This window comes from Camelus bactrianus, chromosome 6, assembly GCF_048773025.1.
Source record: "Camelus bactrianus isolate YW-2024 breed Bactrian camel chromosome 6, ASM4877302v1, whole genome shotgun sequence".
Lineage (NCBI taxonomy): Eukaryota > Metazoa > Chordata > Mammalia > Artiodactyla > Camelidae > Camelus > Camelus bactrianus.
In genome coordinates, this window is record NC_133544.1 from 10,921,745 (window position 1) to 10,948,242 (window position 26,498).

Sequence of the window (26,498 nt, forward strand, 5' to 3'; positions counted from 1 at the left end):
CCCTGTTTCCCTCAGGATTGAAGTGTATCAAAGAAAAGGGGGGATTGAAATTGAGTAGGACACTGTGGGGCCTTCCCAGATACAAGAGCCCTGCCTTGTCCCCCATCTCTTGTTTATAGAAAAGTGCATTAGTCTCCTAGTCCTTCCCTGAGTTCCAAAGAGCAGTTACTAATTAGGGAAGTAAAGGAATGCAGAAACAAAGGGAAAGCAGTCAAGCAAGAAAAGTAAAGGTAGCTTAAACAATAGTTCAGTGACAAAACAGAGTCCCAGGTCCTCCTCAAGGGATATATATAACAATCTGATGCATTTTGTTTTCTTTTTCAGTTTTATTAGGTAGAATTATTACAGTTCAACTACACATACACATTATGTTGTCTGATGCATATTTTTGAGTTGTTCTGCAAAAACTGACTCTCCCACCCAGGTGAAGGATGATAACTACATGCTGACTGCAAGCACATTATAGTCCCCAGACTGGCAGGAGCCATAAGGTTGATGATTAAGATTCCCAAAACATCACCATGTTATCTCATCACCCAACCAATCAGAAGAAAGTCCATGAGCTGCAACCCTCACCCGAAATGTTGCCTTTAAAAACCCTTCCCTGAAAGCCACAGGGGAATTTGGGTCTTTTGAGCACAGGCTGCCCATTCTCTTTGCTTGATGCCTGCAATAAACACTGTACTTTCCTTCACTACAACCTGGTGTCAGTAGATTGGCTTTGCTGCACACAGGCAAGCAGATCCAAGTTCCACTGGGTAACAAGCACACCAAAAGACCTGTTGGAGCAGTTGTTTTGGATCAGTGATATTCCAGTAAAGTACATGTCTAGGACAAAACAAAAAGTCCTGATTTGTAGGACTGATTGCCATAGTTGTAAACACTCTCACCATTGCTGATAACAAGCTATGAATGGCTTAATAACCAGCTTAAAACTCCTGAATATTTGACAACAGGCCTTTGTGAGCCTATCAGCTGCAGCACACCGTAAAAGGCTGTCCTCCACCTCAGATGTTCCAGACACTGGAGTCCTCTCTGAACTATCCCAATTCTTAGCTGTATCTGTTTGAAGACCTCTAACGACCAAGGGCTCACTACTTCACTGGGCAATCCATTCTGAGAAGCAATTTTCGATTTCTATTGAGATGAAATCTGTTCTTCTGAAGTTTTTCTTCTTCTTGCCTTATCTAAGCTTTATATGGACACCCCACCCCAACACAGCCCTTCAACTATAGCTGGCACATCTCGTCACCACCCCAACTCCCTAACTCCTGCACAGGGTCACCTCTTCTCCAGTTTGAAGCCCCACTCTTCCACACGGCTACCCAGAGGTAACATTTACCAGCTATTTCCCTGTGGCTGACACTGAGCTGAGTATTATACATACATTGTCTCTATGAATTTGCATACAGAGTGGTTTGCTTTTTAATAACAGTTTAAGGCTTACAATTCAGTGGTTTTTAGCATGATCACAATTATGCAGCTATCACTACAATCAATTTTAGAGCATTTTCACTACCCCAACAAGGAACCCTGTCCTCATTAGCCATCACGACCCATTTCCTCCCAATGTCCCAGCCAATGGCCACCACTAATCTACTTTCTGTCCTTATAGACTTGACTTCCAGGTATTTTATATATATGGAATCACACAAGATGTGGTCCTTTGTGTTTGGTTTCTTTCACTTGGCATCTTGTTTTTAAGGTACACCCCTGCTATCACAGCTCACAGACTGCATCTGTGCTTCGCTTCTTTTTATTGCCAAATAATCTTCCAGGATGGATACACCACATTTTACTTGTCCATCAGTTGATGGACATTTGGGTTGTTCCCACTTTTTGGTCATTATGAATAATGCTGCTGATATTCATGTACAAGTTTTTGTATAGACATTATTCTCAATTCTCTTGAAATTTCAATTCTCTATTTACCTAAGAATGGAAATGTTGGGTGGTATTGTAGCTCTATATTTAGCATGTGAGGAACTGCCAGGCTGTTCTCCAAAATGGCTGTCAGTTTGCAATCCCACTGGAGGAAGGTACCAATTTTTCCACATTCTCCATACTTGTAATTGTCACCATCCTAGTGGGTATAAAGTAGGACCGTTGTAGTTTTTTTCCCCAAGTTTTTTTGAGATATAACTGATATACAACACTATACTGGTTTAAGGTGTACAGCATAATGATGTGACTTACATACATCATGAGATGATTACCACAATAAGTTTAGTGAATATCTCATTGTGGTTTCGATTTGCATTTCTCCAATATATGTCTATGTTGAGAATCTTTTAATTATTAACCTCATATATATTTTCTAGAAAAATGCTTAGATTCTTTGCCTGTTTTACAATTAGATTATTTTTTTATTATTAAATTGTAAGTTGTTTATATATTCTAGATACAAGTGCCTTATGAGGTGTAAGATTTGCAAATATTTTCTCCTATTGTGTGGATTGTCTTTTAATTTTTTTGATGAAAAGGTGAAGACGTCCTCTGAAACATAAAAGTATTTAACTTTGGTAAAGTCCAATTTATCTATTTCCTCTTTTGTTGGTTGTACTTTTGGTGTCATATCTAAGAAACCATTTCCTAATTCAAGATGATGAAGATTTATCCTTACTTTCTTCTTAGAGTTTAATAGTTTCACCTTTTACATTTAGGTCTTTGTTCCATTTTGAATTAATTTCTGTGTATGGTGTAGGGTAGGGTTCAACCTCCTTTTTTTGCATTTGGATATCCTGATGTTCCAGCACCATTTGTTGAAAAGACTATTCTTTCCCCATTGAATTTTCTTTGCCTCCTGGTTGAAAATCAATTGGCCATAAGTTATGGAGTGGTTTTGAGCTCCCTCATCACATTGTTTGTATTCTTCTGAGTGTGCTGAGTATCCTTCTGTCTTTGTACCTCTGAAATGTAGAGTCTCAAGCAGGGAAATGATTCCCCATCACCTAAGCAGCTCAGAAAGGAGCGTGACCATCACCTTCCACAATCTAGATACTCTACTCCTATTAACACGACCTAAGACAGCATCAGCTTTTCTGCAGCTACATATACAACAATCTTGGGGAACTATGAGAAGTTTTTTTGGATTCTGAGGTCAGGATCGCATTGTGGACACAAAGCGACATAACATGAGTTTATGAGATGAGTAGTGACATGCAAAGGCTGTATTCATCACGGCAATGGGTATGCTATAAAGGAAATGTCACTGAGCTAAGTAAAATGAGAAGATGGGACCAGATCTGGAATAGCAAGCCAGTTGGACTTCCCTGTGAACCCTAGTTGATGGGCAGCAGCTGCCTGGACTGCTATGCTAAAGGCTGGGCAGAGAAAGAGACCTGGGATCTCCTAGTGATGTCTGCCACGGGCTCTGTAATAGGCTATGCATTGTCTGAGCATGGACGAGTCCTAGGACTAAGGTTCCTTTCAGCACTATGCATTCCATGATTCCGTGACTCAGCTGACCCTTGGCCCAGTGCCACACGGAGGCTCTCTTCCAAGCCAGGCTGGCTCTGCCCCAGCAGACAGCCTGAGAGAAGGCAGGCAGCCAGGCCAGCTTCTCTGGGGCTTCCTCTCCGCCAAACGCTTTTTCCTGGACATGTGGAAGCTGAGCTACAGCTGCCGCCTGGTTCCACCTCTGGCCCAGCCTTTGGTGGACACAGGACCAAAAATGCAGCTCCCAGCTGACCACAGAGGTCACATGGAGATAGAAGAGCAGCCGGTTTCAGAATCAGCATCTCTCACATGTATTATGTGCAAGTGCCTCCAGCCCAGTTCCACGGGCCAAGGAACTGCATGCAGCCCTGGCAGGTTCCCACAGACGCCTGCAGCTCCAAGGACAGTGCTTGGAATCCTGTTGTGAGAAAGCTCTTGAGTGTCTCCTCACCCAGAGACCAAAAGGCCTTCCAAGACGAGGTGGGTGCAGCTTAAGACCAGACCCTTGGTGGGTCAGCCCCAGGGAAGCTGGGATGGGGCTGGGTGGGCCCGTGCCCATAGCCTCCCAGAGGGGAAGTCAGCTTAAGCAGGTCTTCCGGAGCCCGGAAGTGCTGAGAGCAGGTCTGGCTGTCTCAATTCGCACATCACAGCCCACATCAAGGGGTCTAGCCAGTCAAAGGCCTTCAAACTTTCCACACCTGTGCACTGCAGGCTTTCTGCTGCTTGGTGTGTGTCAGGCATTGCCCAGCTCCCAGCCCTGCCTTCCAGGCTGCCTGCTGGGTCTCCACTGTCCACCCGCTGGAACCCAGGTGAAGAACACAGGAGGCACCCGGCTTCAGCGCTGAGGCCCTTCTGGTGGCTGCTCCCAGACCCCATTTGTCAGATGCTCTGATTGTTGGCTCACGGCTTGCTTCTGCCTGGCCTCTAGCCTTGGTCGCTCTGTGCCCGAGAGCCTTGGATGACCATAACCTCCTGGGAACTGGGATGGAGTTCCTCCACCCTCCCTCTATAACCTTCTTTGGCTCCCAGCTCCCAGCCCCTTTCCCTATTCCATCCAGTACCTTGAACACAACCTAACCTGACTCAGCCTGCTCAACCTGCTGACTCCCCTCCCCCAGGGCCCGTCCTAGGCTAGAACTGTCCACTCCCATCAGGACCCAGTTCATAGAAGATGGAACCCACTCTGTCCCCAGCGCTGTGTGTAATTAAGCCTTGAGCAATCTGTTGACCAAGGCCTCAGGAACCAGACAGCCTGCTCTAGAGTCTCAGCTTGATGGCCTTGGCAAGTGACTAAACCTCTCTTTGCCTCAATTTCCTCATGATTAAAATGGGAAATATAAGCATTACTATCTTATGGAATTGTCACAATTCAGGATAGTGCCCGGCATATAGCAAACTTTCAATGACATTATTCTCATCCATTCATTCATCCAGTAAGTGCTTATAGAGCATCTACAATGGACAGCACCTTTCTAGAATTATCATCATAATACTTACACTCATAGTCATCTACAGGGAAAGGGCACGGACATTCCCTCCCTTCCCCCATCCTCCAAAATCCTTGGAAACTTCACTGAACCTGGAGATAGTTACTGGAGGAGACAAGATTTGGGGGACCAATTTCCTGGCTGAGACTGAACTGGAGGCCGCGGGGACACAAGAACCCAGGTCACCAAGAGCAATGGGCAGGCCCATGTATCTTTGTGATACACGTATGTTGAGATGTGCTGAGGCCATCTCTCAAGGAGACAGGGGAGGGTGATAAAGCAATGTCCCCCTGAGGGGGAGGGTTGGCAGACTGACAGACAGGGATGGGAGAGGGACACTTCACTGTACATCCTTTTGTAACTTTTAGATTTGAACCGTGTGACTACACCACCTATTTGAAAAATAAATCAAACAATTTGTAACTTAAAAAAAGTTCTCCTTGAGGGGATTTCACATGTGGAACTGAGCTAAGTTCTGTACAAGAAGACCTACTCAGCTCTGCTTTCTTGTTTTGGTGAAGACTGCAGAGTGTAGGTCATGCCCCTCCTAGAATCTGTCTCAAAGCGTTATTTTTAAAATGCAAATAAAACCTAACAGATAAAGATGTTCACTGCAAAGTGACTTACAGTCATCAAACACTGGAAACAATCAAATGGTGAACGACCCTGCTTGTCACAGACCCATCTCTTCCCCTCTCCAAACTCTGTTCCAGTGTCTGTGACATCTACTACGGTGTGTCCAGGCCCAGCATGGAAACGGTGCTCAATACAAATTTTTAAAAATTAGTTAATTTATTATTGGGGGGGGTTAATTAGGTGTTTTATTAATTAACTTATTTTTTAATGGAGGTACTGGGGATTGAACCCAGGATCTTGTGCATTCTAGGCACGCATTCTATCGCTGAGCTATACCCTCTCCCGGTTAAGGAAATATTAGTACTATATAAAATTGGCAACATTCAACCAATTTTGACCTACAAAGACAGAAATTTTAGATATTCAACCTAATAGAAACACTGGGATAATACACCTGTAAAGCTAGAGGTAAGTTGCCCTTAACTCTCATGAGTGTGTGAACAGAGATACTCATTGGATTCATTGGAGCACTGTCTGTAACGGAGAAAAGACTGGAAACAATCTAAATGTCCATCATAAAGGGGCAGGTAAATGGACAGGTAAATCAGTGAACACTGTGCAACTGTAAATACTATGCAACTGTTAAAAAAAAAAAAGAGTGAGGAAGATCTTTATGTACTGACATGGAAAGGCTTCCAGGATATGTGGTTAAGTGGCAAAAGCAAAGTACAGAACAGTATGTAGACTGTGTGTGTTTGAAACAAACAAACAAAAAGAATAATTATTTGTATTTGTATAAAGTACTCTGAAAGAAAACACAAGAAACTAGTAAGTAATCGGGCAGGGATGGGAATGGGCACACTGAGGACAAAGGTAGGAAGATCTTTTCACTGTATGTCTTTTTTTAAAATATATTTTTACTTTGAATCCTGTGAATGTGTAACCTACTCAAAAATAAGTTAATAATGTTTCCAGAGACTTTTGTGTGCCAGGCATTGCTCTAACTGCTTTGCATATATTAACTAAGTTAATCCTTTCAAACAACCCTACAAGATAACTCTGGTTATCATTCCCATTTTATGGAGGGGGAAACTGAGACACAGAGAAGTTAAGCAATTCACTAAGGCTACAGAATGAATAAGTGGCAGGGCTAGGATTTGAACCCTGGCCATCTCTGAGTCTACAGTCCATGTTCTTAACCACTCTGCCAAATCCTATGGATTCCTACACATCATGTATAATTAAATATTAAGCATTACAAACATACAATATAGAAAGATGGAGGGTAGATCTTGTCCATGACGCAGAAGACTTACTACTCTCAAGGTATAAATTCTGCACAAACTGACGAAAGAATCAGTGCAATCCTCCCCAATGTTCATAGCAGCACTATATACAATAGCCAAAACATGGAAGCAACCTAGATGTCCATCAACAGATGACTGGATAAAGAAATTATGGTGTATTTATACAATGGAATACTACTCAATGATAAAAAAGAATAAAATAATGCCATTTGCAGCAAGAAACATGGATGGACCTGGAGATCATCATTCTAAGTGAAGTAGGCCAGAAAGAGAAAGAAAAATGCCATACGATATCACTCATATGTGGAATTCTTAAAACAAGAAAAGGAAAAAAGAGGACACCAATGAACTCACCTACAAAAGAAACAGACTCACAGGCACAGTAAACAATCTTATGGTTACTGAGGAAAAGGGGTGGGAAGGGATAAATTTGGGAGTTTGAGATTTGCAAATGTTAACCACTATATATAAAAACAGATAAAAAACAGATTTCTTCTGTATAGCACAGGGAACTACATTTGATGTCTTGTAATTACCTTTAATGAAAAAGTATATGAAAGTGAACATATGTATGTCTATGCATGACTGGGACATTGTGCTGTACACCAGAAATTGACACATTGTAACTGACTATACTTCAACAACAACAAAAAAGAACTAGTACAATCCTAACTGGAACCCCAAAGGTGTTCTGTGAAAAGGTATATGTGATGCAAAGGGACAAGAACATCCAAGACACACGTGAAGATGCGGGTACGATTTGGTCTGCTGGATCTCAAGAATTATGATGATGCTACAGTGGTTAAGAAGGCATGGTACTGGTGCAGGGACAGACATGTAGGTCAGTGGACTAGAGTAGTCCAGAAATAGACCCCACACACAGTCACTTGATGTATGTATGGTCACACTAGAACGTTGAGGGAAGAACAGTCTTTGCAACAAAATGTGCTGAGACAACTGGGTATTCACATGGGAAAAAAAAAAGAAACATGACCCCTTCTTCACAGCTTATACAAAAATCAGTTCCAGGAGGACTCTGTTCTGACTTACATGTAAAAAGCAAAACAAAAAAACTTCTAGAAGAAAATAAAGAATACCTTCATAATCTGTTGGGAGAGAGAGACTTCTTAAACAATACACACACACATGCCAACTTTAGATAAACTGTTACATTCGATTGCATTAAAACGAAGACTTTCTATTCAATAAGACACCAGTAAGAAAGTGAAAATTAAGCCTTGAGTAGGAGAAGGTATCTGTAACATACAGAACCAACAAAGGGCTTAGAGCCAAATTATATACATAACTTATACATATTGATAAGGAAAAGACAAGACAAACAAAAACCAATAGAAAAATGGGCAAGAGGCTTCAGCTGGCACTTCACAAAGAGGCGGTGGCCAAGCAGCATCTGAAAAGATTCTCAACAGCATGAGGAATCAGGGAATCTGGAATTAGAACTACAAGGCCCATGAGAATGATTATCATGCGGCAGACCTACGTGACCGACGACTGGGGATTTGGAGGAACCGGAATGCTCCTGCTCTGTCCGCAGGAGTGTAAACTGGTGCAGTTGTGGTTGTTAATCCTGAGATTAAGTGATTTCTCTCTCCTTCTTTACACTTTTTTTGCACATTCCAAAATTCTACACTGAGTGTATATTACTATGAAAATCAGAAAATAATGGGCAAACCTTTCAGGGGAAATAGGAAGTCTTCCTGAAAGATCAGTTTGCTTGTCTGGGTCTCTCCCTAACATCCAGTAGAGTGGAATGTGCAGGAATTTGAGATGATCACCACAGCCCCTGCTGGCTGCACCCCATTCACCCTGGACACACCAAGGGAGGGGCCTCTGTCCCTAGGGAACAAATCTGTTCCAGCCCTCCCCTTATTTGTGGCCCATTTACCTTCTCTGAGCCTCAGTTTCCTCTTCTGGAAAAAAATGGGAAATATCATTCTTGTGCTCATACGGCCAAGTAGCAGGGCAGATCAGATGGAATTGCGTATGGGCAAGGTGGATACCCAGACATGCATAAACACATAGAACAGGTCCAAAGGAACCAAACTGATTCCAAAACTTATTTTTCAACAAGCAGGGTTTCCTGCTTGCTTACACCTGCTTGTTTAGCAGTTTAGACCTGCCCAAAAGAACTACGTGCTGTGATGGAGATGTCCTACGTCTGCACAACCCGGCATGGTCACCATTAGCTGCCTGTGGCTATGGAATGTTTCCAATGCGGCTAATGTGATCGTGACCTCATTTTAATTAATTTAATTTGTAAAAATGCTACATGTGGCTTGTGGCTACTGTATTGGACAATGTGGGTCTAGACTTTTCTATCATTTTCACCATTTCAGTGCGTGTGTGAATTCATGTCCTAGGTATGGGATTCGCTTTTGATTAGAAAAAAACAAAGAAGATAAAAAGGAAAACTATATGTATGTTGAGTGTTATTATCATTAGCCATTACTCTATTTGGAAAATTCTTTGGGAAAGGAGGTTGTGCTCTTGGTCATCTGTTCCAGTGTTTAAGGCCCCCTTCTTTCCAGAGCTGCCCCATGAGGCTGACAGCAGGTTCAGGCCCCTTTTGCACACGGATGCCAGCCCAGGCCTCCCCAGGCTGGCCCCTACAGAGCTCCCAGAATCCTTGTCCACCTTCCTTCTGCTGCCTTCTCCTCCCAGGATGGACCAGGCTGGGAAACAGGAGGCCCAGATGGCTCAGGGGAGGCGCTTCCTTTGCCCCTGCCGGCCTCCCTCCTTCCAGGAGCGCCCACACCACGTGGCAGCCCACGAGTCCCACCGTGACCCTGGTCTCTGGCCCTGCCTGCTGCTTACTCAGCGGTTCCCCATCATCTGGGGGAAACAGGAAGGAGATCACAGCCCTCCCCAGCCCGGCCTGACACTGGGGCTGAGGAGGGGGAGGCGAGAGGAGGCGGCAGCAGCCCCATGGAGGACAGGATTCAGCCCAGAAGGGGAGACGAGGGCCCCCCCACGCCCTTGCTCAGGCCCCTCCTGCTGGACCTCTGCTGGCATTTCTCTTTCCCTCGCCCTTAGTGTCTGGGGCCTGACTGAATTCCACTCTGAGACTGGCCTTTCAAGGTCTGTAAAACAAGACTGGGAACTGCACAGACCCCACAAGGCTGTGGTGAGGACAACATGGATAACTGCACCTGGAGCTTAACAACGGCTCAGTCAGCGGTCGCTGTGGCCACTCTTCATGCTGGACAGTTCTGAGTGGTGCAGAAAATGCTTTGGCCTGCAAAGGGAGCTGAGGTCTATTCCAGCCTCTGCTACAGGCTTGCTGTGTGTCCTTGGGCAAGCCTCCCTCCCTCTCTGAGCCTCTGTTCTAAGTAGTGAAATAAGCAAAAGGGTACTCCTCCCACTATTTCACAGGCTTGCCAGAAGGGTGAAACATGACCACAGAGCGAGAGGCATGTGCTTTGACATGTCTCACCTAGAACGGGGATCAGGCCCAGGGCCAGCTCAGGGCTCTGGGATGATGCTGACCCCCGAAAGCTGCCCCCACCACGGGCACTGCCCGCACCCCGAGGACGCAGGCTGTGGACACCGGACCCCGGCCTGCACCTTGCAGGAAACTACTGCAGCACCACATCCCTTCACTCCCTGGCGACACTGAGTCACCCTGCAACCCACCTCACAGTTGTTGTGACCACATTTCCTCTTCTGGGTCATGTGTACAACCCAGGCTCACCAGTCCTGATGCTTCTTGGCAGCCCCTGCCTCACCAAAGTGGGTGCTGACTCCTGCCTGAAATCCCACCCTCAGGGCTGCAGCTTGTTTAGAGTTTTGCTTCCTGTGACCATCCACACCCCCCTGCCCCAGTCAGACTTCACAGGGCGCCCAGTCCCTCGTACCTCAGCATAAGGGAAGTTAGTGGTGGTGAGTCTTCAAGAGTGGGAGGCTGGAGGAGGCCAAGGCCACTGGCTCAGTAACTTTAGGGGCCTCTGCGAGGCACTGAGTTGGGGAGAGAGTAAGGAGCAGTGCTGAGGCAGGACGGGCACACTCCATCCCACCCCAGTGAAAGTGCCTCCGGGCGGCTCCAAGGACAGGGGCTGTGGGGTGGGACTTTGCCAGTGAATGACCTGGGAGAGACTGGATGTGGATGGTGGGGCCAGGCATCCCTTTCTGCACCCCTGAGGTTCTTCACCTTTTCCATCATGTAGGGTCTCAGGAGGCTGGGGGCGTTCCAGTAGCATCCTCCCAGGATCTAGGCACACCTGGATCTCGAGGAGGCAGCAGGGTCCTGGAATCGTGGGATGCAACACAGGGAGGCAGGGAGTTCCGGGGCTACGGACAGAGGTTCTGGACTTGCGCAAACTTGGATTCGGGTCTGGGCTCTGCCACTTGCTGAGAGCTTCCATTGAGTCACCCGCTGTGCCTCAGTTTCCTGGCCTGTAAATTGGGCACTGCAACCCAGTCTCACGGGGCTGTGACAATTCATTGAGAAACAGCTCTTAGCAAAGTGGCCTAAAGGAAACCCTAAGCCATAATCACTGAAATTATTAGTACCAAATCTATGAAGGCCAAGAATCCCCGATTTTTATGCCTTGATCGATATGCCGCTCCCTACAAAGACTCTTCTGTGAGAATCACAGAATGTGACATAGTACCACTGACCACTCCCCTCCTTGGAAACTGTCCTTTCCAAGTCTTGAACTTCACTGGAGGGAGTGAGGACCAAGGGACAGGGGATGGCTTATCCCAAAGACTTGTGCATTTTAAAAATAGACCTTACATAAGTCAGGCACTTCTTAATCCAGAGGAATGAACTGCTGACAGTGGACGTGCAGACAGTGCCGTGGAGAGATTCAGGGCCAATTTATCTACACCATGTAGATACAGTCCATTCTCAGTATCTGTGGTTGTGATGTTCTACAAAGCTGCGTGAAGACTTAGCGGAAATGGAACCATTGCTTCTCGGGAAACACAGGGGTAGGTTTTTCTGCACCACTGGTCACAACATTTTCATCAGTTGATCAAGATATATCTTGTTTTCTGTTTAAAGACCCCTTATTTAATGTCACTGATTCATCACTACTGAACTCACAGCCAACAGCACTGTAACGCGTGCCTGAGCAAAGCTTTTGTAACACCCATCGTTTCTCTGTGAGCCTCATCACGACCTTCTTGCCGTTGGGAACACCAGACGGCACTGTGGCACTATGCTTGGGGGACATTTTAAACAGCGAAGTCATCAAAACATAGCGTAAAAATTCAAAACAAGTAAGAGACCACAACAAGGACACTTGTTCAAAATATGAGAATGGACTCAAGAAGGCCGGTGCATCTTATGCGGCTCCAGGTGGTGTGTGTCAGAAAATTCAGATTTTTTATCACTCTATGCATGTCCGTAAATGACTTCCAAAGCACTATGATTTGGGGTTATGAATAAGTTTTAGCAAATAGGCTAATTTGCAAATACAGAACCTGTGAATAGTGAGGATTGACCATTATAAATGTCCCTTTGTTAGTCCAATCACAGCCAACCTGGACTTGCTGGTCATGGCGCGGGTTCCTTCAGACCCTGGGAGCTGCTGTGGCACCTGAACTAGGACCCAGCACACCTCTGGCCACGGAGCCCAGGCCAGGCGTCCCTGACACCGCCCTGTAGCTGCTGAGGCTGTGGGGCCGCCACTCGGGTTAGCTCCTGTCGGAGACAGAGAGTGTATCAGGGCAGATGATACATGTGGCAGCTGCAGGGGAGCCTCTGCCAGCCCCCAAAACCTGTGTCCTGAGAGCCACTCACCCGTCCCCCCACAGTGTCATGAGCAGGTCACACAGCCATGTCTTAATGAAGCGACGACTGTGTGCGGGCTGCCACAGGCTGCTCCGTACAGAGCCTGGCACACAGGGGGGCTCGGTGCCGCCTTAACCGCGTGAATGCAGGAAGCAGTGGTCAGAGAGGGCAAGGAGCCAGCTCAGGGTCTTACAGCAAGTCAGGGCAGACATGGGACGAGTGGAGTGGACAAGACGGTGTGCAGTGGGGGCCCTTCCGAAGACCACAGAACATGGTTCCCATTTCTTGAACACCTACTATGTGTCAGACTCTGTTCAGGCTCCTTCTGTGTGTTAACTCATGTAACACAACAACAGCTCTATGAATGTGGAACTATTAGTACCCCCGTTTTACAGATGAGGAAACTGAGGCAGAGAGTGGAACATGAACCTTGACTGACTGCTCCAGGGCCTGCCCTTCTAACTACTGTGTTGTGCTGTTCCACCTCTCAAGGTCCACACGTCCAGACAGCCCCGCTGGGCCTAGTCAGCCATCTTCCCCTGGGCAGGTAGAGGGTAGGGGGGCTGGGCCCATATAGCAGCCTCCTTCCCGTCTCCGCATGTGCTGCCTCCCCAAACCCCATGCCCTTCTTCATACAGCAGCCTGATGCAAGCTGGCCCGTGTGATTTCCGCGCAAAAACCCACACCTTCTACGCAAATGTTTGCAGCAGCTGTATTTGTAATCGCCCCAAACTGGAAACAGCCCAAATGTGCCACAGGGGGTGAATGAATAAACACACCATGATACATTCGTGCAATGAAATAGTCTCAGCAATAAAAAGGAACGCAACACTGAGATGCACAACACAGACGGGTCTCCAATGCCTTCCGCCGAGTGAAAGAAGCCAGACTCACAAGGCAGCGTTCGCACGACGTTCTGGAAACAGCAGAACTCAAGGATGGAGATGAGATGAGTGATGGCAGGGTTTGGGGAGGGGAGGGCTGACTAAAGAAGGGCACAGGGGATCGTGGAGGGCGACGGAATTGGTCTGTATGCTGATCGTGGTGGCAGTTGCCCGACTCGTCTCCGTTTGCCAAAATGGGTAGAAAAGTAAACTGAAAAGGGTGGTTCTTCCTTTGTACACATTTTACATTGTTATGGGTTGAATTGTGTCCCCTTAAAAGATATGTTAAAATCCTAACCCCCAGGACCTCAGTGCCTCAGAATGTGACCCTATTTGGACATAGGGTTGTTGCCGATGGAATTAGTTCAGACGAGATCACGCTGGAGCAGGGGTCCTAATCCAACATGACTGGTGTCCTTAGAAGAAGAGATGAGGGGACAGACCCCAGGGAGGAGACAGCCCTGTGGCGACAGAGGCAGAGACTGGAGTGATGCAGCTTCAGGCCAGGGGACCCCAAGGACCGTGGGGGTTAGCAGGGCACCAGAAGCTGCACAGAGGCAGGAAGGATTCCACCCAGAGTCTCAGAGGGAGTCCAGCCCTGCTGTCACCTTGATTTCGGACGGCTAGCCTCCAGAATTGTGAAAACAAATTTCTGTTGTTAAGCAGCACTAGGAAGCCAACAAACAGCCCAGCTTTAAAAATGGGGGAACAAGCCTGCTTTAGTCTCCACGGATACAGCCCAGGAGCCTCTGCTGTCTGGTCCCCTCTCCTGCACAGGCCACCCTCCATCCTCGCAGAGCGCAAATGCCAGACACACTGAGCCTGCAACACCTGCAACAGGGCCAGGCTGGCTCACCCCACACACCACGTGTACCTGGGAAACTCCCAGATGTCACTCAGCTCGGCTCATGTCTCCCCAGGAAAGCTCTCCCAGACGCACCCTAGACTGAGCAGGACACCCCTCAGCCAGCCGGGGACCCTAGCACTCCAGGGAGCCATCCCGCATCCTGCAGGCACAGTAGCACAAGACTTGGCCCCACAAGACTGAGGATCCCTGGGACAAGGATGAGTCGTCGGGGAGCTGCTGGACCAGCCATGAGGCTGGAGAGGGGCTCCAGGACAGTGTGCTGGGGAGGAGCCGGGGCTTTGGCAACTGCTCGTACCGTGCCCTGCCCGGCCCTGGCCCCTCAGAGTGCAGCCGGGGTGAGGTCACGTGTGTCTCTGGCCTCTGCTCTCGGGGCCTCCCACCCAGAGTTGACCGCAGTGACTTGTCCAGTCTCCCCCTCACTCTGCCACTGGGGCTTTCACAGCCCACAACCCCTTCCACAAGCTGCAGGCCTCCCCGTGGGCCCCTTCCCATCTCCCAGAGGCCCTCTACCCTGGTCAGCCCCTCCTCACTGCTCTCCTTGGCATTAACCCATCATATATTCATCCAACAAACATTTCCCAAGCCTTGGGGACAGTCCCCCCCAGCTCTTACAACTCTCGCTCAGGACGAGAGCCCTCTGTGGCCCGCACAGTACTGACCTGGCCATGACACCCTGCCTGGAGGAGTCACTCTCACTGCCCTCGGGAGTTCACAGTCTAGCGGGGCCACAGACAGAGAATACACCTCGACAGGCGTGAGGAGCGAGGCTCTGAGGGTGCTGATGGGTCTTCCACTGGCCTGGGTCCCTGAAAAGCTACATGCCACCTCGGTGTAAATTAGGAAAAGATGCTCTGGGCAACCCGCAGAGGAGCAACCCCCTCCACCCCTGCACACACACCCAGCATCACACAGGGCTTGGCAAGGGAATGAAATTTTAGTCCCTCTTTGTTTCTCTCTCAGCAGGTGCCTTTGTGCAGTGAACAACATAAGTGACTGTGTGCAACAGTTCTGGAGGCTTGTCAGCCTGGAAGGCTTTTCGCAGGAGGTAGAGGTGGGCATGTGCGCTTAGTCCCTAGGGGAGGAAAGAGCTCACGCTGGAGGGAAGGCTGATGTGCCTGCCCCCCCCCCATCCCACCTCCAGGGCCTCACACAAAGGAGCAGCCTACGCGCCTGCACAGAGCCTTGTTAAGAGCCTGGGTCCAGATGTGTAGCTTTGTGGCGATCACGTCCCCTCTCTGAGCCTCATCTATAAGCAGGGTCTGCATTAGGAGGCCACCAGGGCAATATTGAGTTCTGATGCCTGATGACGCTAGAGCCAGGGATGGGGGCCGCTTTGGCCTGTGGAAAGAAGCTCCCTGACTGTCTTTCAAACCACTTCAAAGGCACTCACCCAGCCTTTCAAGACAGCCCACCCAGCTCAATCCCAGGTCACACATGGGGCCTCTCAGACAAAGCCCTGAGGGCCTCCCCCTGCCTGGGGGTGATTCTGGGCTGTGGGAGGGCAGCTCAGAGCTGGGCCTTACAGGCTCCAAATGATTCTGTTATCCCTGGAAAAGGGAGGGGCAGCCCGGCCATTTCAGGACAGATCTTTCCTGAGGCCAAGCAGGTGAACACTCAAGAGTCCTGGTGGCCAGTGGTCAGCACAAACCTAGCCTGGCCCCCAGCAAATGCTCCATAAAGAGTCAGTGAATGAACGGTGGCAGCCAGCAAGGACACAGGCACTGTTTAGAGCGGGCCCCGGCCCTTCCTGTGCTGGTGTGACGAGAGAACCAATCTCAGAACGTCAGCACAGGGAGGGTTAACCTAGGCGAGTTCTCCATCTAAAGCACAGATGAGGAAACTGAGGCTGAAGGAAGAGACATGGTTGCCTTGCTCTGCAACACTTAGCCCTGTCAAAGCACAGAATTTGGGAGTCAGAACTTAAACCAGAATAACTAGTCTGAAGTGTCGGGTAAAATCTAAGACTCATAAACACTCAATATGAGAAAAAAAATTGTTTGCAATGTAATCCTTGAAATAAGAGGCTTAATCGATGCAAAACTGCTTCTCCCCTCTCCTCTTCTTCCTCCTTCCCGTCTCCACTAAGAAATAAAGGCTTGCAGGTCGCCCTGCAAAGTAGCTTTAGTACTTCTGGAATATAACCTGGTGCTATGTAACAAGAGATAAATTTCTTTGTGTGTTAGTAAAGATTAAGTTTGTCTGTGATAGAAAATCTAAAATAACAGTGATTTAAATAAGGTTGATATGCATTCCTCTCCCGTGTACAAGTCTAGGTAAGTAGTGCAGGACTGAGATGAAGCACCAATATGTCTGAGACCCTTATTATATTGTTGCTCTACTCAGCTTCCATTCTCAAGTTTACTTCAGAGTCCAAGACGGCTGCTTCAACTCCAGCCATCATGTCTATATTTCAGACAACAGGAAAGAGGAAAATAAAGGTATGACTCTTTTCTTTAAGGAAATCACCAAGCAAATTTTACTCCCCACATATTTAACTGTCTAAACTTGATCACATGGCCACGTCTAGCTGCAAGGAAACTGAGAAGTGTTTAGCTAAAATTTACATCCAACTAAAATTCAGGGGGCCAATCTAGAGGTTTTGCTTCACCCCTGAACTCAAATACTCCAAGATGGTGATAGAGCTCAAGGAAATGGTCCCCAAACCCTAGACTCATATAAGTTTTCGGGAGCTTCATTTAAAACAGAAGGGACCTGGAAAAAACTTGACATGAGTCCATGCCAACTCTAATCATTAAAAGATCATAATATAAGGCCACCAAAGATGATAAATAGGCAACATACAACCACAGTGTGGCATGTAGAAATACGTATAGGAAATAACAGTGAAAAAAGAGGAGCACAAATTAACATACACACACAGATCAAAACTGTACACCAAAGATGTAAATAAACCAAACATGCGCTTGGACTGGGTGCAGCCTTAAAGAGATGAAAGTGTGATGATTTAAATTTCACTATTTTTACGTGTCTTTGTGTGAACATTTTCATGTATAAAAATTTTTTTTTGAAAATCAGTAGCACATACACACCACACACACACACACACACACACACACACACAGGTAGCAACCCCCACCTGGTCTCATGGCCCAAGTAATTAAGAACATCCTCTCATGTAACGACCCTGTGAGGCAGAGATGGTTGCCCACCAGGCAGAGGACGAGGAGGAGGGTATCCTGGCAAGTATAGGTGCAGGGACTTATCCAGGGTTGCCCAGCTCTAAGTGGGAGAGCAGACCCATGGTCTTCACCACTGCGGTAAAATCCTGCTCTCCCACCGGTACCCAAGTGGGCCCCAATTCCCTTTCTAGGCCCATCACACAAAGAACCCTTTTTCCCTGTCCCCTGACCAGGCTCTTCAAAGCTCCCACACACAACCTGTCCTCTCCCACTTCCCCACTTCATGCTCTGCCTATCTAGGATATCCTTCCCTGTATATGCCCGATTTCCACTGTTAAAATCCTACTCATCCTTTAAGACCCAACGCAGATGCCACCTCTGCCAGGGAGTCCTTCCTGCTCACTACAGCCAAGTGTACTAGAGCCTCGTGACTTTTTAATACAGTCCTCTATACTATAATTATGTGCATATTTCTCTTATTTCCCCAGTAGATAAACTAGAAACACCTAGATGTCCAACAAATGTTCGATAAATGGATGGGTGCATGGATGGGAGGATAGATGGATGGATAAATGGATGGAGAGACGGAAAGCTAGGTGTATGGATGGACAGGTAAGGGTGGATGAGGAAGACATTCACTGGGAAAAGAACCCCTGAATATGTTTTAGATGGATGCTCTGTCAAAATGTCAAGAATGGAAGGAAGCAAGCATAATAAATGCTGTCACCAGGTGCCACTGGTAGAGAGTTAAGTCCTTGCTTTGAACTGCAGTATCCCTGGAGAAATGTACAGTGTCCATCTCTGACACTGATTGAGATTAAGGAGGCTGGGGCCATGGCGGTTGGGGAAAAAGGTCCCCAGTGTCTTCCTTCTTGAGGGCTTGCCGGAGGATTAGCCAGAGATTGGCAGATGGTGAATTTTAGATGCAAAGTCCCTTATTTCTCTCGTCCCTGGAAGTGGGTGAAGATGCACACTTAATAATCCAGGGAATAATCTAGCCCTGGGAAAACCTGTGCTGCCTCTGCGATCTCCTCTCCTTCTCCTGGGCTGTCCCCCTCCATGGTTTCTTCTCCTCCTTCTGTCTTCAGAAAAAAGGCTTTTTCATCAGCCCCGACACCTCGTATTGAATGTCAGTCAAGGAGTCAGATGTGCGGCATTTGAAGTACCAACTCCTAACCAGGGAATAAGAAGTTCTTGGCTTTGATAAAGACCCCAGAGTCAGTGATGAAATGGGGGCCATGTTTTGGGGGGAAGGGCCCCCTAAGAAAGCCCCTCCAGGGCAGTCCCTCCCCACCATGGCCTCCTTCCCCTGAAATCGCGACCTCGCTGGAAACCAGGTTTGCAGGTGGACGCAGGATTTGGGGGAACTCTCACTGTGCCTGGGCCCAGGAGAGAGGACACCACGGGGCCTTGTCCTCGGGCTGGCGCCATTACCCCATAGGATGTGGCCTGAGTGTGCGCTGCTGCTGCTGCTTACAAGACGGCGACGGCTCTTGACCACAACCACTCGCTCCCTGGGCCGTTTCTTCTAAAAGGGAACTGACATTTCCTAGCAGGCTGGTTGGTTCTTTCAAACAGGTACAGATTCAGGTAGGGGTGCCCTCAGGGACTACTGGTGAGATCGGACTAGGGGCTCTGCCACCACCAGAACTGTTCCAGCCACGGGGGCAGCTTCCTCCGAGCCCCAAGCCCCGGAGAGGAGAGCGCCTGAGGCTGCGCGGGGCCTCCAGGGCAGGTGGGGAGAGACAGGCAGCGGCCATGGTGGCGGCTTCCAGATTCTTCTATCAAAGGCCAGAGGCTGAGGGCCACACGAGCATGGAGTCAGTAGGGCCCTCCCACTGCCCTGTGGACACCAGGGCTCAGGGAAGGGCTCCCAGCCCCTTCTCCTTCAAGGCCATGCTGGCAGGAGGGAAGGGACTGGTTTCACTGCATAACACTGTGTGTTCGTGTGTGTGTGTGTGTGTGTGTGTGTGTGTGTGTGTGTGTGTGTGTGTGTGTGTGTGTGGCAGGTTTGGGGGCTAGGGGAGCAGTCACACTGTGTCATCTGCCCTCCCCCTCCCCCGGCACAGGGATGGGCTGGCTGTCCTGGGGCCGCACTGGGTGTGCCGTGGGAAGGCCTGGCCTGCCTGGCAGGGAGCCCCTCCCCGCAGCTCGGGGGCCTGCCTGATCCCTTCCTTACTGGGACTTCCCTTGGACCTAGTCCCTCTCAAACTCTGCCAGGGGCAGCCTTCCCAGCCAAGAACCCCAGGCTGTGTGCCGCCTCCTCCGCATCTCCACGGCTCCCACACCAAACGGCCAGAGCAGGTGCCACTCACGGATCCGGTCACACTCAGAGAGGCCACTGCAACATCACCTTCCCAATTCCCCGTCCAGGCAGCAAGTGCTTCCAGGAAGCCAGTAGCCCCTCCCCAAAGTGGGCTCCCAAAACCAACACACTTTTTTCAAAACTAGTTTTTCAGAAATCACCCTACTGCATGAAAAAACATTTTCTTCCAGTCACTTGGTCAGGGTGATGACCCAGAAGTCTTCTTTCTGGGTCTTTGCTTCTTATGAAAGTGCATTCTAGACTGTTCTATCAGAGGGAAGAAGAGCTGCCTCATCTCCGCCCGGCACTCCAACATTGCTCCAGGATACCAGCTTCTGCTGCCTGTCGGCTAGTAATTCGGGGAATCACTGAGTGTGAGACTGAGCGGGGTCCTTAGAGATCATTGACTTCATTTCTCAGATGGGGAAACTGAGGCCCAGGGAGAGGAAGGGACTTGCTCTCTGGAGTACAATCCCAAATCACCAGAAGGCACGGGACTCCAGAGATCTCCTCCAAACCTACTGATGTCCTGCAGCATGCAAGTCCCCAAGCATCTTCCGAATCGGCAAAGGACAATACAATTAGGTCAACTCTGACTGCCAGGTGTGGCAGGGACGGGAGAGGGGATGAAGGGGACACAAAATGGATAAATTCCACTGAAGCAGCAAGAGCAGGGTTTCTCAGACTTTCCTTCCACAACTTTTAATTTTGCCAAAAAGACATTAAAAGTTAACAACCACTATCAACATGCCCAATCATTTTATAAAAGAAAGGAGGCTTAATACATCAGAAAGACCTAATCTTAGAATAAGGGACAGTTCTACCCAAGAAAAGATAGTTTGGCAACCTTGGCTGATAGGCACACACACACACACATCACGCAATAACAACACCTTATTGTTCCAGTTTCTCAGGGGACCACAGACCTTCATTTGGGACCTGTGACCAGTCAGGTTTCCCCCAGATCCTGTCCACGTGGCTGACCCCATTCTTTTGACCGAGGATGCATATCTATTTGTGATCCAGATCCAGCTTCACCTTCTCCAGCCTCTTTCCCATAGGAGTGAGGGACACAGCTGGGGAGGATAAAATGAAGAGAGTAGGGTCCCTGCTCAAATCCTCTGCTCCTCGGTCCAGACTGGGGATGGGATGTGGTGGCCTGGGGCTCACCACCTGCTGTAGAAGAGGAGTTGGTCACCTCACCTGCCAGCTCTGGGCCCCACCCCCATGCCAGAGGTCTGGGCTGCCTTGCAAACACTTCCACAAGTTCAGGTGCTTCAGGACACAAAAGAGAAAGCTGCCAGGCAATTTTTAGAATTCTGTTCAGTACACCACCGTCTTCAAGCACTTAGTGGGTGCCAACTGTGTGCAGGACAGAAAGATGGAACTAAAGGTTCTGATCCCTTTTAATTGGAAATTTATAATCTAAGTAGGTGACATAATATTTTAAAGGGCTTTTGGCTTCTCTACAATCACTAGGCAAATAAGTAGTTTGTGCAATGTTTTTTGAGTATTCAAAAAAGGAGACACCTCTGAGCTGGTAAAAGCCTCTAAGCCTTTGCCGGACACTTCCCCACTCTGAGCTGGCCTCGCCTTCCCCTCTTCACTGTTGCCCACCCAGTTCTGCTCATTTGTCACTGCCTGCATGACAGAAGCTAGTGGTCGAGACTCTCACTCAACAGAGAACCTCGCTGTGACAGATGGAATCCGTGAGGGGACTGGAAGGACAGAGTTTGTGGTTGTCTGTCACTCATTCTTTCCTGCCCTCTGCTCCAGCCCGGGGCTGAGAGGTGCCGCAGGCCAGCTCAGGCTCCTGTCTGTGAAATGGAGCTCCCGGGAGGCCTGAGAGGGCACCGAAGTGCCCTGGATGGGTGCTCCCTTCAAATATCACACCCATTCCTGGTTGGTTTCTGTTTTGATTTCCTGATCTCCTGGATTAAAATGCAGGTCTCCTCATTGTACTGTAAACATCTAATCACTTACTGCCTCAAGAAAGGGCACTAAATAGGGACCCAGGCCTGTCAAGTAGGGGAGATGAGAAGGAGGGCCCATGGGCAAATGTGCTGAGACTCCCCGATCCCAAGAGGACCCATACCCCAGCCCCCTGCACTCCTACCTACATGCTTCCCAGGGGTACACGGGGGCTTCTCAGGGCCTGGAGTGAAGGCTTAAGCTGATGCCCAGTCTTTTTCCTCCTGTGGGCCAGAATCTCTTTTAGGTCTGGAAGGGGATGGCTATTCCAGCTGAGCTCCAGCCAGGACCACCTGGGAGCATTAGTCCCTGAAGGCAAAAAAGCCCAGGTCAGTGAGCAGAGCAGTGGCCGGGATCCTGAATTCATCACCGGATCCTGTTCTGGGTGGCCCCCACCCCGGAAGAGCCCCTGTCTTAGGGACTGGAGTGCTTGAGGGGCTCCTCACAGGGGTCAGCAGGACCCTTGTATTCATTATGTCAGGCAGGAGGCAGAAAGCCAGGGCTCTCCCAACCCTGGGGCCTAGCCCAGGCAGCCCCTTGCAGGCCCAAGGCTCTGGAGACCCAAGTTCCAGGCCCAGCTCCCATGGCCTTAGGTAAGGCACTTCCTCTTTCTGGGCCTCCGTTTCCTTGTCATCATATTAGGCGATTGGGTGAAGTCTGTGATGGCCAAATTTTTTCCAAGAGTGGAAAATATTAACAGACCCTCAAATTATCAAACACATGTCCTCAGCAACTCCGCCACTCAGTACGGCGTCCAGCCGCTTGGCAGTCACGGATTCCCCAGCAACATCTCGATGCCTCTGTCCCCCCCCTCACCTCCAACCCACCAGCTAATCCTGTGGCTCCAACTGTTCCGGTCTCCACTGCCCGCTCCACCCTGGCCCCAGCCCTCTTTCCCTGCCACCACAGGGGCCTCCCTGCAGGTTTCTCTGCTTCTGTTCCACCTGCAGTCTGTCCTCACTACTGCCCAAATCTAAATCAGGCCATCGCTCCATGCAAACCCCACCTGTGCCCCCCCTACCAACTCAGAGCACCCTTCAAAGTCTACCCCCTGCCCCCACCAGCCTTTTCCTACCCTCTTCTCCCACACTCTGCTCCAGCCTCACTGGCCTCACCAACCACACCCCCCCCCCCGCCCCCCAGGGACTTGACTCACTCTCCCCACTTCCTTCAGGCCTCAGCTAAACACCATCTTCCTGGAGTGGTCTTCTCAGACCACCTGCTCCAGAACAGCCCCAGAATACCCCTAACCTTGATTTTCCGTCCTCTTCTGGGAAGGTCAGCTGCAAGCCAGCAGGGGCTTGGTTTAAGGCTGGGCCCCCACCTCCACCTAATAGTGCAGGTACTATCTGTTGAACGAAACTTGAATGAATGGAGGGGGAAAAGTGTCTGTGCCCAGAGTCCTGGGCAGTCTGCATTTTCTTTCTCCCCAGCAGGGATTTTCAACAGGTAGACAGAGCCTGCTTGCCAAGATCCTCACACTCCTATTCCAGGGGGCTGACATCTAAGTGACCCGATCCTAGCCCCTGAGTGTGGGGTGGGAGACATTTCCCCATCTGTCTGGACAGCCATCTCTTGCCAGCAAGAAGGAGGGGGCTTTGGGAGCCAGGTGGAGAGATGAGCTCAGCTGAGGACTCAGGACCCAGGCTGGGGGGCCTCTGAGGGCAGTCTGGGGGTGACGGGTCATAGATGATTGCTCCTCGTCACCTTCGCGCACTGGAACACAAGTAGATGTGCAGCCTGGGGAACAGAGGGTGCAGGGGTCTGAGGACTGCCTTCTAGTATATAAGATTCAAGAAGGATTGGGCTCCTCTGAACAGTTTCTTATGGTAGAAGTTAGGGGGAGGAAGATGGCATCTCAGGTTCAGGGATTCCTTTCTCAAGTATCTGCTTGTCAGAAACACTGCCACAGTGGTGGCAAGCTCTCCATCACTGGAGGGATACAAGTGCCTTTCAGGAATGTTGTTAAAGGGACTCCTGTACTGGGTGCAAGGTTACATGAGATATTATCTAGGAAATCTTCCAACCCCAAAGGTCCTCTTAAATAAAGCAATCTTTTTAGCAACAAACCAATATTCATCTAAGGATATGCCAGACACTGTTTTAAGCAGGCTTGAACTGGTGTATTAACCCTTAATATTAGATACTGACTTAAATAATTACCTTAAATATTAACTCATCCAATCCTCATAACAATCCTATGAAGTAGGTGTTATGATTACCCCAATTTGTAGATGAGGCAAAGGCCAGGTCTCTTGTCCAAGGTTAAACAGCTGACAAGCAGAGGGGCTACACTCAACAAATGATAACAATAGTACTACTAACTATTAAAAGTTTGCCCTATAATGTGCAAAAATTTTTATGCATTATCTCATTTAATCTTCAAAAGAAGTCTAAGAGGTAGTTACTATTACTTATCTTTATTTTATAGATAAACTGAGGTGCAGAGAGGTTAAGTAACTGGCCCAGTAATGAACAAAGAAAGGCAAGAGGAAGTGGGTAAGGTGAGGTCATCCCTGGGGGAAATATGGAAAGTAGATCAGGACCCTGGCCCCTCACCTCCCCTTCTTCCCTGGGAAACTCCTTCTATCTCCACCCATCAATACTGGGTGTGGTAGTGTGCCCCTGAGGGGGCCCCTTCCCCAACAGAATTTCCAGTTCCTCCAGGCGGATGGCATTTGTCTTTCCATTTTCAAGGGAAAGCATCCAGGCAGAACTTCCCAGATCTGGCAGCAACGGGGAGCGGGGAGGAAGGAGGCATTCAGATCCAGTTGCGCTTACAGGTCCCACTAGGCCACCCCTCCTGCTAGAGTGGGAGCCAGTCACCTCCAGCTGCCCCCCAATTTGGGACTGCACAAGATCAGCCCAACCGTCTGTTTTACACAGCAGAGAACTGAGGCCCTGGGAGCTGAGGTCACTGAGCTAGGCCAGACAGCAGCTGGGTTTCCACCACAGAAGTAGCCCGGGACTTTTAAACCAAAAAGCCGGGTCTGGCTTCCCCGGGGGCGCCCATCAACACTGGCACCCAGAAAGGTTCTAAGAGACTTTCCCAGGAATCTGCCTCTGAACTGAAGCCTTCTCAACCCACTGAATCTTCCCGGGACGCCGGCTGGGCTGGGCTGGGCTGGGCTGGGCTGGGCTGGGCTGGGCGGGGCGGGGGTATCTACTCCGCGGAGCGCAGCTCTGAGCAACGTCCAGAAGTCCGAGTTTGCGACGTGGGGTTGGGGGACATAAAATCAGACACTAGAGACCCCTCTCGAAAGCCAGTTCCCAAACCGGTTCGGGCTTCACGCATTCCAAGCTGCGCCTTCTCCCCGGGGGATCCCGAAGGCCACGCGAAGCTCGTGCGCTCTGGACCCTCCCCAAGCCCCAGGCTTCGCAAAGGCCGGTCCGAAGGTCACTGCCCTTAGATCCACTAGAAGGATGGGGGAGGGGACCCTGTGCTTCCTCGGTCTAGGTCAGTTGGTCAGCTTTTGGGCCGCAAGTGTCCAAAGATACGGGGACCCTGGTCCCCCGCCCCATGCCCGGCGGAGAGCCCAGACCCGAGGACGCGCGCTAGGGCGCAGGCAGGGCAGCGGGTGAGGGAGGCTGGCGGGGTCCCGGCCGCGAGTAACTGCATCTAAAGTTCAGGCGGGACAGGAGCCGGGGACCGGGGAGGCCTGGGGAGGAGGGGAGGCGGGTGAGGGGTGAGGGCGCGTCCGCACAACCCCACCGCGCGGGCTCTGACCAGTAGAGACGCCGTTCTGGCACCCGCCCGCCTAGCCCGCAAAAGTGCCGGCTGGTTTTCCCGCGAGCGACGTCAGGGCTTAAAATTTTAGCCAAGTCTCCAGGTCCTGAAAAGGTATCAGGGCCGCTCCTTTTTGCGCAGAACCGGGGACTGGCCTTGGCCGTGGCCAGGGGTTCGGTCTCAGCCCGACACCCCTAGGTCCCGCTTCTGGGGCTCCTCCGGGAGCTCCGAGCACTCCCGGGGAAGGGGAGGGGCAAGGGAGCGGGAGGGACGCGGGCCCAGCAGGACCCGGGGGCACCGAGGGAGGAGGGGCGCCGGCCCCGGACTTACCCCGCGGGGTCCGCGCGCGCGGGCGCCCCGGCCCGTCGGATCATGCCGCCGGCAGCTCCGGGACGGTGAATGCTGGGGCTCAGGCGCCGGGCGGCGCGGGCCGCCGGGCCCCAGGCGCCCGCATGCCCCTGGCGCTGCCCTGGGGAAGGGCCCGGGCGGGCACTGCCGCCAGCCCCGCGCCGAGTCGGGAAGCCGCCGCCGCCGCCCCCGCCGCTGCCGCCCCCGCCGCCGCGCTCTGGGGCGCTCGCTCCCTTTTACTTCCTGTATCGGAGCGAGCGGGGCTTTCAGGAAGAGGCTGGCCTTGGTGGTCAAGAGTTTTTTGTCAAAAGCCTTTCGGCGGCGGCTTGAGGCCCGGAGCCCCTTTGGGGCACACGGAAGCCCCGGCGGCCGCGCCCCCGGGGCCGGGCTTGGCGGCAGGCGGTGTTGGGCCGAGGCGCCGGGAGCGGGCGCCCAGCGCAGGGGTGCTGCCTCCGCCGCTCCGGCTGCTCCCGGAGACCCGGGAGAAAAACTTAGAAAAGTTCCAACTTGGCCAGGAGTCGCGTGGGAAGGAAGGAGCTCCTACGGCTGCCGACTGGCAGGTGGGGAGGCCAAGAGCTCTATGCAGGGCACTCTCCCGCCTTACCTCCTGCCTGAAAGAGCCGCAAAATAGCCCAGCTGCAACCTCAGACCAGAGGCAGGGCGCCTCCTCCACATCTCTGTTAGGTGGC

General features: G+C 50.3%; 1 protein-coding gene across 3 annotated transcripts in view; it reads right to left on the minus strand.

Annotated features, from left to right (window-relative positions):
- Window positions 1–26,255, minus strand: part of RIN3 (Ras and Rab interactor 3) — a 104,483-nt gene extending 78,228 nt beyond the window's left edge. Inside the window, exon 1 of one of the 3 annotated variants that reach the window (XR_012507414.1) lies at window positions 25,792–26,245. Coding sequence is in view for 2 of the 3 variants with exons in the window: in XM_074365110.1 (XP_074221211.1) it covers window positions 25,792–25,835 (44 nt within the window). In the remaining variant the exon portion in view is untranslated. Of the gene's footprint in view, window positions 1–25,791 lie in introns of all 3 variants that reach the window. The other 2 variants (XM_074365110.1, XM_074365111.1) reach the window with 2 other exon arrangements.
- Window positions 26,256–26,498: the final 243 nt, after the last annotated feature.